Raw genomic sequence first — 17,650 nt, forward strand, 5'->3', positions numbered from 1 at the left:
ACTCAAGCAGGAGCAGAGCAACATGACATGGTCCAGAAAAGGGTGTGCAGGAAGCTTGCTTTTCCCTTCCCCTGGGACTGCAAAGCTGGGGGGGGGGGTACATTCTGGCCTCTACCATCTAGTAGGGTGATGGGATGCTATGATTCTACACATAACTGTGGCCTGATGGGAAGTCTTGCACATGACTGTGGCCTGATGGGAAGTCTTGCTCCTAAGCTTCACTTCTGTACATAATGCTCCACAAACCATTCTAATACTAAGACATTCACTCACCACCTTAGAATATTCAGTTCACATGAGTTCAGGAAAACATTGTACCTGACCCGTTCTTAATGCATAGTTGACCACATCTACGGATGAATGCTATATCAATCACTAGTAAAAGTTTAATAAGGAGGTTTTCACGCCTGTCCAATTCTGTGTTCCCTTTCCCAGCCTTTAATCTATTGGTGATTAATGACTATATGCAACCTTTGCTTTGTACTTGTGTTGACCAATCAGCAATAAGCACATACGTGGCAATGCTGTAATATTCAATAAAAGAGACTCCTCGAGACTTGCCTCCCAGATGACGCTTGCTACCTCTCTGTCGTTATTTCAACCCAACAGTAGGGGCCACTGGAAGGCTGCACTACCTGCCTCCCTAGAAAAACTTCAACTTGGTCCCATCCATCATTCAATAAAGAAGCAGCTACTCCAAAGCTTGCGTTCCTTCTGGATTACAATTGTGAGCCTGCAAGCAAGGGCTGTCTAATATGTGTGCAGCGATGCTCAGAACATTTCTGGCGCTTTGTAAGTGGTAAGCCAAAATGCATATGATGGTTTTCTGGAAAGCAGATTAAGTGAAAATTCTGGCACAAACTAGAACTGGATGTTATTTTAATTACCAGAGCAAGTGTTCAAGTTATCTCCAAGCCCAATCTAATCGGTAACCCAAAACATGCATTTGAAATCTCATGCACAAACACAGCCAAGAAATGTGAGCTGACATATTTTACATGTGTGGACTTTCCATTGTAGCTGGAGAATCGCATCTTGAGACTCCCAGGAAACTCCACTGCTTGACTTTGGAGCAAGAACTTTTGAATGTGCAAACATATATTACTTACCACGGGCTGGTCCTCCTTTGCTACACTGTCTTCATACTCCATTTCTCTTTGCTGCAGAGGAAAATAATTCGGTTTGTCAGCATTAGCAAGCACTAAAACACAACTGCTTCAAATTCAGAATACCTGAAGCAGCACATTTTCCAGTACATATCTCCTTCCCACGGTCCTTTTACGTCAAAAGTAACTTAAAAAAACAACAACCTTGGAAAGAATGCCACAAAATATGGACACACAAATTTATTTAGTTATTTTTAAAAGGGAAAGATGCACAAGAACTGGAATCTGGATCCCTTTTAAGATTAATACCAAAGGTACCCTCTTACACAGGATGACATTTCTTACCATCTCTCTCTCCTCCTCCAGAACAATGGGCTCCCTCGTCCTTTCCCAGAGACGCAACGATTTGTCATGAGAAGAGGAGACGAGAAAGTCTCCGTTGGGACTGAGTGCCAAACACCACACTTCCTGGTGATGCCCCTACAAATCAGAGATGCAGATAGTGAGGAGCGAAAGGGTAGAGACCATTCTGCATGATGTCTAGCAATCAACAGAAGCAATCTCTGCTTCCAGATTGGCAAATACACACGTCTCCTATTTTACCTCCAGGGTTTGGATATGCTCAAACTTATCGGCATCCCACTGCTTAATCTTGCGATCCTTCCCTGCTGTAAAGAAGAGGTGGGACTTGGGTACAAACTGAAGAAACATCACACTAAAGAGAACAAGAGAAAGATATGGAGTATCAGATCACTACCATTTCCAACACAACATTCATAGCAACATTTCTACATTTCTCAGAGGTTATTTAGAAAGGGGAAAAGATACATGCAGCTATGACTTCAGTTTCCACTTCCTTCCATTCTCCTGTCCTTAGTCCTTCCCTCTGGAGTCTGTGGCTTCCATTCCAGAAGCCCAGGTGCTTTTAAAAGAAACACTAGCAGCCATGAAACAGCACAAGGAGAGGCAAGAAGCATCTGCTGCTGTCATCAGAAGTCCCATCAGCACGACTGATGCAGCATTATGTTGCATTCAACTTAAAAATGATAGGAGCACCAGGGATATCTCCAGTGAGGTCCAAAGGTGATATTCAATGGTAGTCATCCTGAGAGTAGACTCACTGAAATCAATGGTTCTAATCCAAGCATGACTTAACTAAGCTATCACCAGCATTTTCCTTGAACTGTTTTCATGGGTTTTGTGAACAGAAAGGGCTAGCAAGTTATGTGATGTCTTGAAGGGAAGCGAAAGCTCAAGGCTAAAACATTGCGGCTTCTCTTTCCTACAAAAACTCAGATCCCAAAGCACATAGACACAAGCAGTGAATGCCTGCCCTGCACCCCTGGTCCCTTAAGTACCACAAGTGCAAATCCACAATAAGAAAATTAAGTGATGGACATGAGGCAGGAGTTGATAATGCAGGTGAGCTGCGCACAGGTGAGCTGAAAGCGAGCTGCCGGCCAGCCCTGTGGAGCCTCCTTTTATTGACACAAATATGCAAACCAGGAAGATACATTTTGGGCTGTGCCTTTACACATCTTCTGGTCCCGAGATCGTGGGGTGGTACAAAGTTACAGTGGTGCCTCGCAAGACGAAAAGAATCCGTTCTGCGAGTCTCTTCGTCTAGCGGTTTTTTCGTCTTGCGAAGCAAGCCCATTGACGGATTAGCGGATTAGCGCTATTAGCGGCTTTTAGCGGTTTATCGGCTTAGCGGATAAGCAGATAAGCGGCTTAGAAAAAGAGGAGGGGAAGGGGAAAAAACCCGCAGGAACTCGCAAGACATTTTCGTCTTGCAAAGCAAGCCCAAAGGAAATTCGTTTTGCGAAGCACCTCCAAAACGGAAAACTCTTTCGTCTAGCGAGTTTTCCGTCTTGCGAGGCATTCGTCTTGCGGGGCACCACTGTATTTTGGCACCTGTTTCCACCGCGTCATTTCCCCCTTGCACAGTGTATGATGAAGGAGACAAAAGGTCTCAGAGACAAAGGTTACAGACAGGACACCGCAGACTACCGAGACCGCAAAGGGTTAGACAGAGGGTAAGATGTACAGATAGCTGTGGCTTTGTCTGTGAGGGGGGGGTGCCCCGCCCCCCAAGGTCACGTGTGCAGGCAGACTGTGGTGCCTGTGGGTGGGGAGTGTGCTCCCTCCGGACCCCACTCTCCACTCTGAAATCATCCCTACAAGAAAACGCACACCGTACAACATGATCAACTCATAGAAACATGCTTAATATTCCTAACCTGGGAGACCAATGAATGGTGACAGAACTGTGCAGCTGAGGCCCTGTGACCTGCCCTTCCACTGAGGTGTCTGATGCCAAAGTTAAGGAGATGGAAAGAAGCATTCTGCGGGCTCCAGACTAGAAGATTCAGCAAGGCCAACTTAACCGGCATTCTAGCCTAGAGATTGCAGAATGCAGCCCCGTATGTTGGACTCCAAAGAAGCTATGACAATTGTGAACTTAAGCACCAGAGAAACCTAGTTTTGGGGGCGGGGAGAAATGCTACACCAGGGGCATCTAGGTGCCCTTTGGTATCTGCCCACCTGTCATCATGAGCAAAGAGAGACTTGTGGCAATCTCCAAAGTCCAAGCCCCAGATCTTCACGTTCCTGTCAGCAGAGCCAGTTGCAATTAAAGCCCCATCCTATAACCAAAAAAATGAAAGAAAAGGGAACTCAGTTGTGGATGTGAGAGGGTGATTACCCCCCAGCTTCCATCTATCGTCCTGTCAAGTAACACACACCTTTCTGGATCAGAACAAGGTCTTGTATTATGCTCCAAGGAAAGTGAAGCAAATTAATTTCTTAGCTCTCATCATCAAGCAGCCAACTCTAGGTGTCTTATTTCAGTGCACCTAATATGGGTATCCCTACCAGCAGTTCGAAAGCACGTCAAAGTGCAAGTAGATAAATAGGTACCACTCCAGCGGGATGGTAAATGGCATTTCCGTGCGCTGCTCTGGTTCGCCAGAAGCGGCTTAGTCATGCTGGCCACATGACCCGGAAGCTGTACGCCGGCTCCCACAGCCAGTGAAGCGAGATGAGCGTTGCAACCCCAGAGTCGGCCATGACTGGACCTAATGGTCAGGGGTCCCTTTACCTTTACCAGCAGGTAGGCAAGCAGCATTCAGGCTCCAAGAAGTTCTGTGTTACTCTCTGATTTTCATTACACCAGCTATTTATGCCTCGTGGAATGTTCCAATATACAGTGCAAGCACTTTGTTATTTCAATCAGTGCACATAACTTTCAAAAGTTAAAAGAACGACAATCTCATGTTGCTGCACACTGCCAGAGAAGATGAATCAGCCTCTCCCCATTACTCAACTTTCTCACTGAAAACAGAATTTGAGAACTACAGTTACATTGCCCCGATTCTACATGTCTACACACCAAAGTAGGTATGGACACAGCTTTGGGCTGCCTTCAAGCTAACCATTGGGGGAGCAAAAGCTCCTCAACAGAAAGAGGCTACAACTTCTTGCCTTCATTCAACTCATGCCTTTCTGTGGTCTGTATTAATTATGAGACTAGCATGAAGCAGCACAGAGAAGATTTACAATTGGGGGGGGGGGTGTGCATTTGTCATGGAGAAGTACTACAATATGCAGTTCCATCACTGAACAATGCCAAAATCTCCAACAAATGGCATACTCACATAGGAGATATCCATGCACAGCACGGGCAACTTGTGTCCATAGAGAGACAAAAAGAACTGGGAAGCAAGAAGAAGACATGTATATTAGCTAGTTACAGGTTTCTTTATTTAATGGCATAAATTTTATATACGCCACTTGATTGTAAACAACAAACATTTCAAAGCAATGTATGAAAAGTGTGCAGAAGTGTGGAAGAACCTTGCCCTTTCCACCATCCTCTCACAACCAAAAGCTGAAAATACTATCCCAGTATTTTCTGCTTTTGAATGGCAACTTGCCAAAGTCTCAATGTTGATCACATCACATCCATTTAAATGAAGCTGGTAGCATTAGACTATGGGGCCTTGTACATTCAAAGCATATATTCTACTACTTTGGACCCTCCTCTTTATTACAGACTCACATGGGGAGTTCTGCATCCCTATTTGCAGAATACTGAAGAAGAAGAATGAACTTGCCAAGATCTCTCTGTAAAAACATGTAAGATGAGGGAACCAAAAGGCCATCACAGCAAGCGGCAACTGCTTCCCAGAGTTTTGGACCTGAATTTCCAAAGATAGTGCTGCTTACCTTGAGGGTATCAGTGTAGAATATTTTCACAGTGCAGTCCAGTAAGGCTACAGCCAAAAGCTTTTGGTTGGGGCTGTACCGTACACAGAGAACATCTTCATCCAGTTGCAAGATGCGTGTCTGCTTCACAGAAAGCCTAGGAAAGCAGAAAACTGATGGAACTGGTATTGCACAGGAAATTGAGAAAGCTTCGTTAGATGTGCATTGCAAGTTCTTAGGCAAGGAGACCCCAAACCTCAGTGTTCAGTGCCCATTCAGAGGTTTGCCATACACCCACCCTTTCCCCCACATTCTCCCAGGGAGGAGAAACTTATGCTGGGAAGCAGATATCAGCAGATGGGAAGACAATGCCGTGCTGTATTTTTGAGGGAACTGCACACTCCCAAGAGAGTGAGGACAAAATGTGGAGTTCAGATGTGCTTTGCTTCCTGAAAAAACACCCTCACCTCTTTTGGACACTGTCCTTATCCTTCACCAGTTCAAACTCCCAGAACTTGACACATTTATCTGCACCTCCTGTAACAAAGCCACGCTGAGGGGAAAGGAAAATTCAGATTTATTTCATCAAATGTTATGGATCACTTCCCACTACAAAAAGTATCAAAGTGATTTACAATGAAAATAAAAACTATAAAAATACAAAAGCCTATTAAAAACATAATCACAATACACGATAGCACTAATTGTTGAGATCTTTTGATAAATGGTGGTATATAAATATAATAATAATAATAATAGACAATAATGAGCATCCTTAAATGTGGTACCACTAAAATAATTCATATGAATTATTATTATTTAAATTTATTGGTCACTTTTTTACCATGGTAACTTAAAGTGAAAGAAACACATACATTAAAGCTGGCATAAAAGCAAAATGAAGAAAATTCTAAAAGACAATCCTGTTTTTAAAAGGATTAAAACATAGCCCACCCACTCAAGACCACAGATAACTAAGAGTCAAAGTCCTGGCAGAAAAGAAATGTTTCTGCCTGGCACCAAGATGATGCCAGGCAAGCCTCCCTGAGGAGAGCAATCCACAAGCAGGGAGTGACCACTGAAAATGTCCATTATCTTGTTGCTACCCTCTGGACCACCTAAGCAGGGGGCAAATGAAGAAGGGCCTCAGATGAGTATCACATGGCCTGAGTCTGTTCATATGGTGAGATATTAGAAAGTGTGCTTTAATTACCTGGTCTGAAGAAGGACATATGGACCACAAACCCCCATCATGAGCATCAATGGTCTCCAATAAAATCCCGGAAGCCAGATCAAATAGCTGTAGCTTCCCTGTCTAAAGCAATAGTAAAGCCAGATCATTAGTTACAGAGATGATTCCAAATTCTACAGAAGGTAACTCATTATAGCCTCCAAGTGTGAGAAAGAAGGAAAGTGGGATGGTCAGGCAGATTCAATTACCGTATTTTTTGCTCTATAAGACACACTTTTCCCCTCCTAAAAAGTAAGGGGAAATGTGTGTGCATCTTATGGAGTGAATGCAGGCTGCGCAGCTATCCCAGAAGCCAGAACAGGATCGCTGCTTTCTTGCTGTTCTGGCTTCTGAGATTCAGAATATTTTTTTTCTTGTTTTCCTCCTCCAAAAATAGGTGCATCTTATGGTCTGGTGCATCTTATAGAGCGAAAAATACAGTACATCTGTCTAGAATAGCATCCTATTTTGAGCAATGACCCAACAGCAACTTAGCAGCTTAATTTGCAATCCTGTAAAGTAGGTGGGCATTCTTATCCCATAATGCAGATTTGGGGTTGAAGGGGGCTGAGGCTGAGAAAGAAAGGTGTGCTTAATGAGTTTATTGGTTGAGGCAAGATTCAAACGAGGCACCTGCTGATTTGTAACTCTCTCTTAGCAACAATGATTTCCACTGCTATTGATTTTTCAATAATGACACCCAAGGGAGATGCCAGTGAAGAAATAGAGACATTACACCATGGGTAGCCAATCGCCTTCTAAATCCGTCCCACAGACGGTCCAGGAATCAGCGTGCTTTTACATGAGTAGAATGTGTCCTTTTATTAAAAATGCATCTCTGGGTTATTTGTGGGGCATAGGAATTTGTTCATTTCTTTTTTCAAAATATAGTCTGGCCCCCCACAAGGTCTGAGGGACAATGGACTGGCCCCCTGGACTAAGTTTGCTGACCCCTGCATTACACTCTGGCCAAAACAAAAGACAGTTCCTTATCAGGTCCCAGGTGCAGGAAAGAGGCAGCAATATCACTCATATGGTTAAAGGGATAGATGAAGAATTCAAAACTCATTAAAGTCAAAGACAACCAGGAGCAGTTTAGCACATCCACAGTCTGACTCATGAGTAGGTATGGTAATATAAATTCTTCCTTATACCGTATTTTTCGCCCCATAGGACGCACCGTCCCATAAGGCGCACCTAGTCTTTTTGGGGGGAAATAAAGGGGGGGAAATATTTCCCCCCCCCCGGCACGGGGCTGGGGCAGGGGAGGCCCGCCCGAGCTTCCCCCGACCCCAGCCCCCAAACAGGCAGCTCTCTGCAAGCCGTGGGAGCCCAGCGCTGGCTCCCGCTGCCTATGGAGAGATCCGCAAAGCCTGGACGCGCTGAGCTCAGCGCGCGCAGGCTTCGGCATGCAGGCAACTCTCCGCAAGCAGCCAAGCGCTCCGCAAAGCCTGCATTCGCCCCATAGGACGCACACACATTTACCCTTCCTTTTTGGAGGGGAAAAAGTGCATCCTATAGGGTGAAAAATACGGTAATTCTGCAATTTTCTTCCAAGTCACCTGAGGTATAACTCCATGTTTGAAAAATATGGTGTTATAATGGCTGTGGTCAAAGTTAGCCATGTAAGAGAAAACATTCCCAGCCACAGGCCTTCAAACAAATCTCAGATTGTATACCTAGGACAAACACTAAATTGCATCTCCCTTTAGGACTCCATTTGTTGAGGAGCTATGCCTCCAGGAATAACATTCCCCATGGTTCTAAGTTAGACATACTAAAGATGATACTTAAAACATGCAGGGGATCGTTCAGGTTCAGAAGGTAGAGAAATTTACCTTGGTTCCTATAATGACCTGCCGATCTCCGGGAACGAAGAGTGAACAAAGCGCATATTCACACGCCATGGTCCGGATACATTGTAAGGTAGACCTGGGATTAGAAATGGCACATGAAAGTTACACATAGAGAGAAGGCAGAATCGGGGGAAGACTCAGTAAAATCGGGAACACATGACATTCCTGACATACATGTGAACGAATGGGTGATGTTGCAGGGGGGAAGGGAGATACTATGAATGAATGAATGAATGAATGGGTGGTGTGGGTGAGAGAGAATGAATGGAAAAGGAATGCCAAAAGAGCAGAACCGCATATGCAGGCCACCATCACTTTCCTTCAAGGGAATGTGGTCCTCAGTTTCAAAAAAGCTTAACCACAAGGAAGCCTTGTGCCAAATTAGTTTAGTGACTGGCACAACCCCAGGTTTTTAGCTTCATCTGTGGCTACAAGAAGATAACAAAAGATCAATGGCAAAAAAGAAAGGCTTCTTCCTAAACTCAATGTGAATCCATTTGAATATACAGTATATCTAAAGTTAAGATGTTTAATGCTTCCTGTGAACATTTTACTGCAACTAGTTTTTCCTCCAATGGTCAGAGACATTTCATACCTGTTCCAAATCTTAACTGATTCAGCAGCAGCAGAGAGAATGGCAATGTTGTCCGAGCTAAATGCCAGGGTTCTGACATCACTGCGGTGACCACCAATGGTTATTTTGGACACTTGTAGAACTTGGGGTATCTGCGCTCTTGGGTTCAGGCTGTAAGATTCGATTATGTTGTTCTGGAGCATTACAGTGGCTTTCAGCTCCCCTTTTGGGCTGAGTATCAAGTCAAAAGACCTGTTTAATAAAATAATCATCATTGTTAGAAAACATCAGGTAGCAGATAAAAGAGTTGAGGGGACTAAGCACAATAGTATAGCTTTGTGCTCAGAACGTCCCTTTCTCTTGCAGTTCTGGTCAAGTGGCACCCCTCCCTCTCATCAATTCCCTTTTCTTGGTCCCCATCCCTTCCACACTGTGCAAATTCCTTGTCTTGACCTCCAACCTTCCACTGCCAGGTCTGTCCCAGCCCATTTTCCACATGTGCAACCCGACAAGGTGCACAACTCTCCTCATCCAGCTCTATCACTCTCAGCGGCCAAAATTCTCTTATTTGTTTAAATAGCTCCTCCACCCTTTGTGCCTTACGACCTAGAATTCTCCCAGACATTTGCATCATGCCACCTATTTACCAAACCATCAAAATCTACACCAGAAGAAACACACAAGCTTAAAAAAAAGCTCACGTACATGTAACTATACTTGCTCACATTTATCCTTCATAACCCTTGGCTTCTCTAAGCTCTCTCCTTACCCTCTCTTGTCTCTTTTACTGTTAATTGCTCTGGGATTTGTGTGGTGGGGATTTCAACCCTGGTCTCCCAGGTCATAGTTCTAACCATTACGCCACACTAGCTCTCTTTAAGAGCATCAAAATTATGAGCAACACCCTTAATGCCTTGAACTCACTTGATTTTAGAAGAAGCTTTGATGTTAGTGAGACGCTGAATCTTGTCTTGTAGGCTGCACTCCACAATGATATCACATTCTTCCTCCTCCACACCTGACCTCTTCCTAGGAAAAACCAGAAAAATGAGACAAATTTTAAACTCAACCTCAGCTAGAGTCAGAAAATAAAAGCAAAAATGCACATAAACAGGATAAGGTCATGCTAGTGACAACTGGCAGCTCTTGAGCCAAACTCAGCCTCTAGGGCAGTGTTTCCCAAACTTGGGTCACCAGCTGTTTATGGACTACAATTCCCATCATCCCTGCCTAGCAGGACCAGTGATCAGGGATGATGGGAACTGTAGTCCCCAAAAAGCTGCAGATCCAAGTTTGGGAAACACTCCAAAGTGCCTCTTTGTTCTCCTGAAACTGCTTAGGTGGAATTTACTTGCTCTTCTCAATCTCTCCCACTATCCAATATATTTCAGCAAATTGGAGACTTCCCACCTCTGCCAAATCCTCTACTACTAAACAGTTGTCTGCTTTGTTTTGTGCTGCGCTAAGAGGGCAGAAGAGAGCTGCATTGCTGGGATTTCCCATGAAATCCCCAAAGCTCCATCTCAAGGTGGCTAAGTAGATTAAAGGTCTTGCAACATAGCTGGGCCAGGCAGAGTATTATGCAGCTGTGTTGCACCATCAAAACTGACAAGGCCTTCCACACACAAGTCTTAAGGGGAAGGATTAAAGAATGCATTTTAAAAGGCAGTAGATTAGAACTTTATTTTACCAAGCCTCTCAGCAACATGCAAAATAAACTGTAAATTTGTATGTTATACACACCATTATTCTAATTGCAAGTGTTCGATTTACTCATCACAGATTATGAACCTACATTCAAAACCCTTAAATCCTGACATGAATCAAGCTCTTTATTGGTTCTCAGCATAGAAAAATAAAATGTATCAGCAATATGCATTTACTTGGCTTTTTTCCTTGCTTTCTTCATCTTCTTCTCAATTTTCTTGCGAACCTCTTGTTCGCTAAGGACATAAAACACTTCCAGGACAGAGTCCGTTCCCTTGGAAAATGATAACAAAGTCAGTTGCAGGGGTCTCTGAACCAGAAATCTCTATAGAAAAGTGCTCAAAGAAAGGTAGGAACATCCCCCACCCGTTAGTTCCAAAAGCTAGTAACATACATGGCAAGCGAGAATCCGCCCTGTGCGGTCAGTAGCAAGATTAACAACTCGGTCCCTTCCTTCCCGCATGACAGAACCAGCTTTCACGCATCTCAGGATGTGCTAAAAGCAAACAAAAAGAATTGAAAACAACCATAGTGCATTTTTTTCAAAAAAATATGTCACCAAAAGCGTTCATCAAAAGAGAATAGTAATTCAGGACAGTATTGCAAATAATTGGCTTCTTTCAAGGGGACTCCTAAAAGCACTGATGGTCTGGAAGTCAAACATTCTTCCAGATACATAAGAGTATCAAGAGATGTTCAGCCTAGCACTGCAAGCCAAGGTAAGTACACCATAAGAATGGATTCCCAGACTCTCCTTCCACAGTATAGTTTGCTTGCCTCCAACTACAGCAAAAGCAACCAAGGGTCAGCGGCCAGTTACAGAGAAGATATCTCAGAATTGTGGGTCAAGAAGCAGTCAAGGCTGTTTAAAGCAGATCAGCTACAGCACTGAATCTAAGGATGCACAGAATGACTTTTTAATGCAAAGAGGAACCAACGTTCTGACACAGATCCTGCATCAACTTGCCAATGCATTAAAGGAAAGCATTTGTACGGAACAAAGATTACTGCTAAAAAAAGGTGGGGAGCAGGTGGTCTTGTTTGGGGAAGAGCAGAAGACAAGAGACTGAACACCCTCACCCACATTGTAAGAAATCCTTAGGGCACCAAATGAATATGGTTTGAATCCAACCTGACTGCCCATCACAATTGTGTATTCTCCCCTTCAGAGTTTTTAGTTTTCTTTTATGTGGACCCATGTGCACAAATAACACAGAAAACGTACCCAGTGATAACTAAGAGCACATTCACCCTTAGTATGCATTTCAGATGGGGACATTTTAACAGATTTTACATATGTTGAAGAAGACTCACGAATGTTGTATCCCCAAGATCACAAGCAGAAAACTACCTCATCCTCCGTCTCATCCTGATCTTCTGTCCTATCCTCTTCAGAAGATCCTCCAGTGTGGTCTGCAAGCCCTTTGCTTCTCTTGTACTCTGGCTCACTTGGGTCTGCTTCCTGTTTATAGTGCCAAAATTAGTAAAATACATTTAGAATAACGACAGGGCCTCATTCTCTAACTTCCATTTTCCCTCTTGCAAGCCAATTCTTCATTCCCTTAACATTTTAACAGGTGCAGAATGGAAGATATGCTCACACTTGAAAGCCAAAGGATAGCCAAGTGCTTGATAACTGAGTGAAACAACTAAAACTGAGCATTGGGGCAATTAGGCATAAAGCATGCTGAACAGACACTGACTTCCAACAGTGCTGTGCCCACTGAAAACAGAAAGCAAGTCACTGTTATTATTTAACTTCTCAGAGATTCACCTTTTGGCCAGCCAGTGCAATCGAATAGCCAGCTTCACACTGCATGCGGCCTAATCCAATGAAGCAACGGGAAGGAAATGAGAGGAACCATGTGGTGGCCGAGTAATCTCTGAGGCACCTCCAGTTGCTCCCATATTGTAACAGGGAGTGTAGGAGGAACTAGAGATGACTGCTTCACAACCCAAGTGATCCCTTCAATTATAGTTACAGATTCCATATATAATTCCTGCAGCTTTGCATCTACAAAGCTTTATTGTCCAAATAAAGGCAAGGAAGTGACTTTTTCCTCAAAAGGGCATTGCTAGAACTTCCTAGGCCACTTTTAATACAAGACAGGCAGCGGTATATTCAAAGGACTAATGTCACAAGGCACAGGAAAATTATTTACGTCCCACACTTCTGCAAAGTGTTCATGGAGGCAACCAGAGATACGGAATACAAATAAAGGAATCGTATAAATTCCATAAAAACAAGCAGGTACAAATGTTATGATGCAAGTGTTATGCTCTTACCTCCTGGAAATAGCTGATGTCCCAGGCCCGCAATTCGCTGTCAGCAGAACCGGTGATAAGCAGCTTTTCGTCAGAAACTATAGCTAATCCCCACACCTAAATGAGAACATGCCAAAGGGCTTCATTATCTTTAATTAGGATCAGCCCCCTCATTAACAGCAATAAATAAGCAATTCAAAACCAATTTGGATTCCTTGTATTCGTAGGATAAATATGTAACTAGAGCTACATAGATCTCTCAGGTGAATTAAGGATATGCTCATAAGCACACATTTAGCTGGGAATAGATTCCACAGTTACTTGGAAAGTAAGTTCAATGAGGCTAGCTTCTGAATTAAACAAGCATAACTAGACTTCTTGTTTTCTAAGCTGTCTATGATCAAACACACAACTTCTTAGCCTACCTTGCCTACAAACCAAAGCTAGAGAAATAGGGAAACAACAACAGCCATGACTTTTTCTGCATAATCTTGTTATATGAACTTCTGCATCCTATTTACCTCAGTACGGTGCCCAACCAGTGTTTTGAAGCAGTGTTGTGTATCCAGGTCCCACCATTTCACCAGGGTGTCTTTTCCACTGTCAAAAAAAAAAGATAGGCAAGGAATGGCAACAGTTTCACCCTGCTTAGACTGTTAGGTTAATATTAAGCACTCTGGGGCAAGCATCTCTGATCTGTCGTGGCTGCCATATGTGTACAGAGTATCAGTCACAGTGTGTGAACTGTGTGTGAACTGAGAGTTTCAAAGGTCGACATAAACATGCATTACAAAGTGGAAAAACTAGAAAACAGGGCCATGTACAGCTTCACTTTGATGAAGCACACGATTCCTTCCTTGGAGGTTTTAAAGCAGAAGTTGGACAGCCATCTGTCATAGATGCTTTAATTGAGACTCCAGCATTGCAGGGGGTTGGACTAGATGACCCTAGAATGCTATGATTCCCATCTGAGACACAACCCCTCTTAACTCTCCCTTCAGAACATATTTTATCAGGTTTGCCTGATGTATTCTTAACTGAGCACCTTTACCTGGAAACCAGGATATTCTTCTCCTTCAAAAGGACCACCTGTGTAACGGCATCTTTGTGGCCCTTCAGCCGGTACAAACCACTCTCATTGATCACATCCCAAATGATGACATCTGTGTCCTAGAAGGAGAAGGAAACTGAGAATGAACATATGCTACTGCCTTAGCCATGCTCACTATAAACCAAATTGAGCAAGGGATTCAAGGTATCAAAAACAAGCAAATACCAACCTACAATTAACCTCACTGTATTACCTCACCCTTGTCCTCGCATTTTAAAACACAAAAATATTAACAGGCTAGATACTTGATGTTTCTATGGCCTTCTTTCTTCATTGTATCACCTCTACATGGCCCTCAAAGCAATTTACAATGAAACAGAAATTATCAATTATGACAATGATGTTCTGAAGCTGAAGGGATGTTATGTTCAACTAGCACACCAGACCTCATCCACTACATGCCACATACCTAAATTTGAACCTCATTATCAACAATCAGTTGACACACTTTAGTTACATCTATTACCCACCAGTTATCCAAAGAATTTCTAACCTTTGATCCTGAAGCCAGTCTTCCTCCCAGCTCATCATACCTCACAGCAGTAACGGCAGCCTTATGACCATTGAAAGTAACATTTCCTTCACCGCTTAGGAGACTGAATACATGGATTGATCCATCCTCATATCCAACAGCCAAGTGAAGACCATCTGGGGATGGGCAAAGAGCAGTAACCTCATGCTTTTGGCCCTGGAGGATGAGAACCTGCAAGGTGAAATACAAGAGACCATTGTCATCTGGTGCGGCACAGCCATGCTCACCTAGAAAAGGCTGGAAGAGTACATCTTTTAATTAAATATATGCTGCAAGCCTTAGGACTCATAACACAGATTTGTTAACTACTGTTAACCATCATACACAGCAATTTAAAGTGCAGGGATTCCCCCAAGTCTGCTAATACCTTATTAATAATCAATGTTGCTGCTATTTTGATTATATACTCCACACTAAGAGGAATACATTCTGTATTAACAAATAAATAAAAGGACAGAAACTGCTAGCAAGAAAAAGATTACCACTGAAAGTGCTCTAAGAGGCACTGCTATAATGTCAACTCTTATGCTTAATTCAAGTATTTCTCTGCAATATGGATAAGCAGAGTTCTATCCAGTGTAGGGAATGCCAATAGAAAAATGCCAAAAGGGAATACTGGGCCCTCAGCAGACACCATCACAACTCTGTGACCACAGCAAACAAAAATACAATATTATACATGAAATGCAAGAAACATGACATCTTGGACTACTGCACATCCTTCTCAAATGCTAAGAAAGTTGCTCACCTTCTCTCCTTTCCGAGTATCCCAGATGAAAACATGTTCACAGGCTGGCACTGCTACATAACGACCTTTTTCGCCCCGCAGCGTCACATAGACAATATTCCCTTTTTGGCTGGCAACCACTCCAAAAAGGGCAGCGCCTGTGTAACGTAGATATTGCTTGGTAAGCCCCATGGAGAGATTCGCAGGTCTTTGCAGAATCCAGTCTGGACAAGAAGGGGAGGAGGCAAATGTTAATTCTGAAGCAAAATGCAGAAAATAAGTATTGGCTCTTAGGCAATGGCTGTTTTTCTTCCATCTCTTAAGGATTAGCATAGAAACATTCCATTAAATTGCATTTACAGCCTTTCCCACTATTTTAAAAGGATGACTTGGACATATGCTTTTAGCACTGCCTTTAGGATACATCTGTGCAGATGTTATCTACACATACAGTTCAGGTCCATTGGAACTAAACAATTTCATTTTCCCAGGACATCGCCAAAGAATAGCTCGGTTGGTACAGCATGAGACTCTTAATCTCAGGGTCATGAGTCTGAGCCCTACGTTGGGTAAAGGATACCTGCATAGCTGGGGGTTGGACTAGATGAACCTTGGAGCCCCTCCCAACTCTACAATTCTAATCAGGCAGGTAAACGATGTAAATTAGCAACACCTTACTCAAAGTATGTGACCTGGAGAGCCAGTAGCCCTGCTCACATGCTACTTGCATGCAGGGCACATTTGTACTGATGGAGGAGCTGGGCCACACTTTCAGCCCCATCCTCGCTGTCAGGTCTTCTTCCTGCAGCATCCATATTCAGTGTGGCTGTCCACAGACGTATTCCAATGCACGGACCCCAATTCAGGTACAGGGCTCTACTGCCAATTGTTTGTTGTTGTTATTTAGTCATTTAGTTGTGTCTGACTCTTCGTGACCCCCTGGACCAGAGCACGCCAGGCACTTCTGTCTTCCACTGCCTCCCGCAGTTTGGTCCAACTCATGATAGTAGCTTCGAGAAGAACACTGTCCCACCATCTCGTCCTCCGTCGTCCCCTTCTTCTTGTGCCCTCCATCTTTCCCAACATCAGGGCCTTCTCTTCTCATGAGGTGGCCAAAGTCTTGGAGCCTCAGCTTCAGGATCTGTCCTTCCAGTGAGCACTCAGGGCTGATTTCCTTCAGAATGGAGAGGTTTGATCTTGCAGTCCATGGGACTCTCAAGAGTCTCCTCCAGCACCATAACTCAAAAGGATCAATTCTTCGGCGATCAGCCTTCTTTATGGTCCAGCTCTCACTTCCATACATCACTACTGGGAAAACCAGAGCTTTTACTATACGGACCTTTGTTGGCAAAGTGATGTCTCTGCAATGGGGCAATGGTAGAAAATGCCAATTTTGGGGTCACTGCCCTGTGACCTTGTTGCATGCCACCCCAAGTGGTGCAAGATTCCTGGGGTTCCAAGCATTTCCAGCTCTCACTTCCATACATCACTACTGGGAAAACCATAGCTTGAACTATGCGGACCTTTGTTGGCAAGGTGATGCCTCTGCTTTCTACGGACTCCCTACACTAGGTACTCACGAGTTGGAATTTCTCAGCAAACACGTAGGAGAGGGTGACAACTGAAGCCCCCGTGCTCTGCCGTCCACACGGATATGCCCTCTACGCGGGAACGAGAGCAATGCACTCTGCACTGGGTCAGAGACACTCTCTTCCTTCCCTTCCTTGGTGAGCTCTGGCCCAACAGCCCTAACCGCTTCCCCTGCCCGCCTGGACCCACCGTCAGCTGCAGCTTTATTTCCCCCAAGCTTCTGCGCAGCACGTGCTCCTCATCGCGGGGCTCCAAGTTCCGGGAGCGACTGATCTGAGGGAACCGGAAGGGGAGGGGCGAAGCGTCAGCGGAACAGGAAGCCGCTCTAAACTGCGACTAGACTTTTTAAAAAAAGTGTAGAGACACCCTGACGTCGTTGCCTGCGTGGGCAGCTTCCGGGTTCAAAACAGACTTCTCCCAAGTCAGTCAATAAATCATTTTTTTGGGGGGGGGGACCGGCTTCCAGCTGCTTTCCAGATGTTTTCTACCAGCCTTCTGTGTTGCAACTGGATTTGGACTGCCCTGCAAGGCTGCTGTGGGGGCCTAGTATGTGCTGTAGGAGGGGATGCCGTGGCACTGGCAGGGCTTTGTGGGGGGGGGGGGCACAAATTAGGCAAGTCCGAGAGGAGCCCTGTGGGGGGGGGGGAGGGGGGAGAATTCAGGACCAATAACCAATAATAATAATAATAATAAATTTTTATTTATACCCCCCCAGCCAAGACCGGGCTGTGGGCGGCGAACAACC

General features: G+C 44.2%; 1 protein-coding gene across 1 annotated transcript in view; it reads right to left on the reverse strand.

Annotated features, from left to right (window-relative positions):
- WDR3 (WD repeat domain 3) overlaps positions 1-17,250 on the reverse strand; it is a 29,062-nt gene extending 11,812 nt beyond the window's left edge. The window contains exons 1-20 of the mRNA XM_081893932.1: positions 17,095-17,250; positions 15,337-15,539; positions 14,550-14,759; positions 13,997-14,115; positions 13,467-13,545; positions 12,967-13,062; positions 12,032-12,142; positions 11,075-11,176; positions 10,857-10,954; positions 9,898-10,002; positions 8,995-9,225; positions 8,382-8,475; positions 6,526-6,627; positions 5,780-5,865; positions 5,334-5,469; positions 4,763-4,819; positions 3,651-3,751; positions 1,710-1,821; positions 1,452-1,586; positions 1,110-1,160 (exon numbers count right to left, since the gene is read on the reverse strand). Of these exons, the coding sequence (XP_081750058.1) occupies positions 1,110-1,160; positions 1,452-1,586; positions 1,710-1,821; positions 3,651-3,751; positions 4,763-4,819; positions 5,334-5,469; positions 5,780-5,865; positions 6,526-6,627; positions 8,382-8,475; positions 8,995-9,225; positions 9,898-10,002; positions 10,857-10,954; positions 11,075-11,176; positions 12,032-12,142; positions 12,967-13,062; positions 13,467-13,545; positions 13,997-14,115; positions 14,550-14,759; positions 15,337-15,507 (2,196 nt within the window). The 5' untranslated portion in view covers positions 15,508-15,539; positions 17,095-17,250. The remainder of the gene's footprint in view (positions 1-1,109; positions 1,161-1,451; positions 1,587-1,709; positions 1,822-3,650; positions 3,752-4,762; positions 4,820-5,333; positions 5,470-5,779; positions 5,866-6,525; positions 6,628-8,381; positions 8,476-8,994; positions 9,226-9,897; positions 10,003-10,856; positions 10,955-11,074; positions 11,177-12,031; positions 12,143-12,966; positions 13,063-13,466; positions 13,546-13,996; positions 14,116-14,549; positions 14,760-15,336; positions 15,540-17,094) is intronic.
- Between the last annotated feature and the right edge of the window lie 400 nt (positions 17,251-17,650).

This window comes from Podarcis melisellensis, assembly GCF_964234715.1.
Source record: "Podarcis melisellensis genome assembly, chromosome: 17".
Classification (NCBI taxonomy): Eukaryota; Metazoa; Chordata; class Lepidosauria; order Squamata; family Lacertidae; genus Podarcis; species Podarcis melisellensis.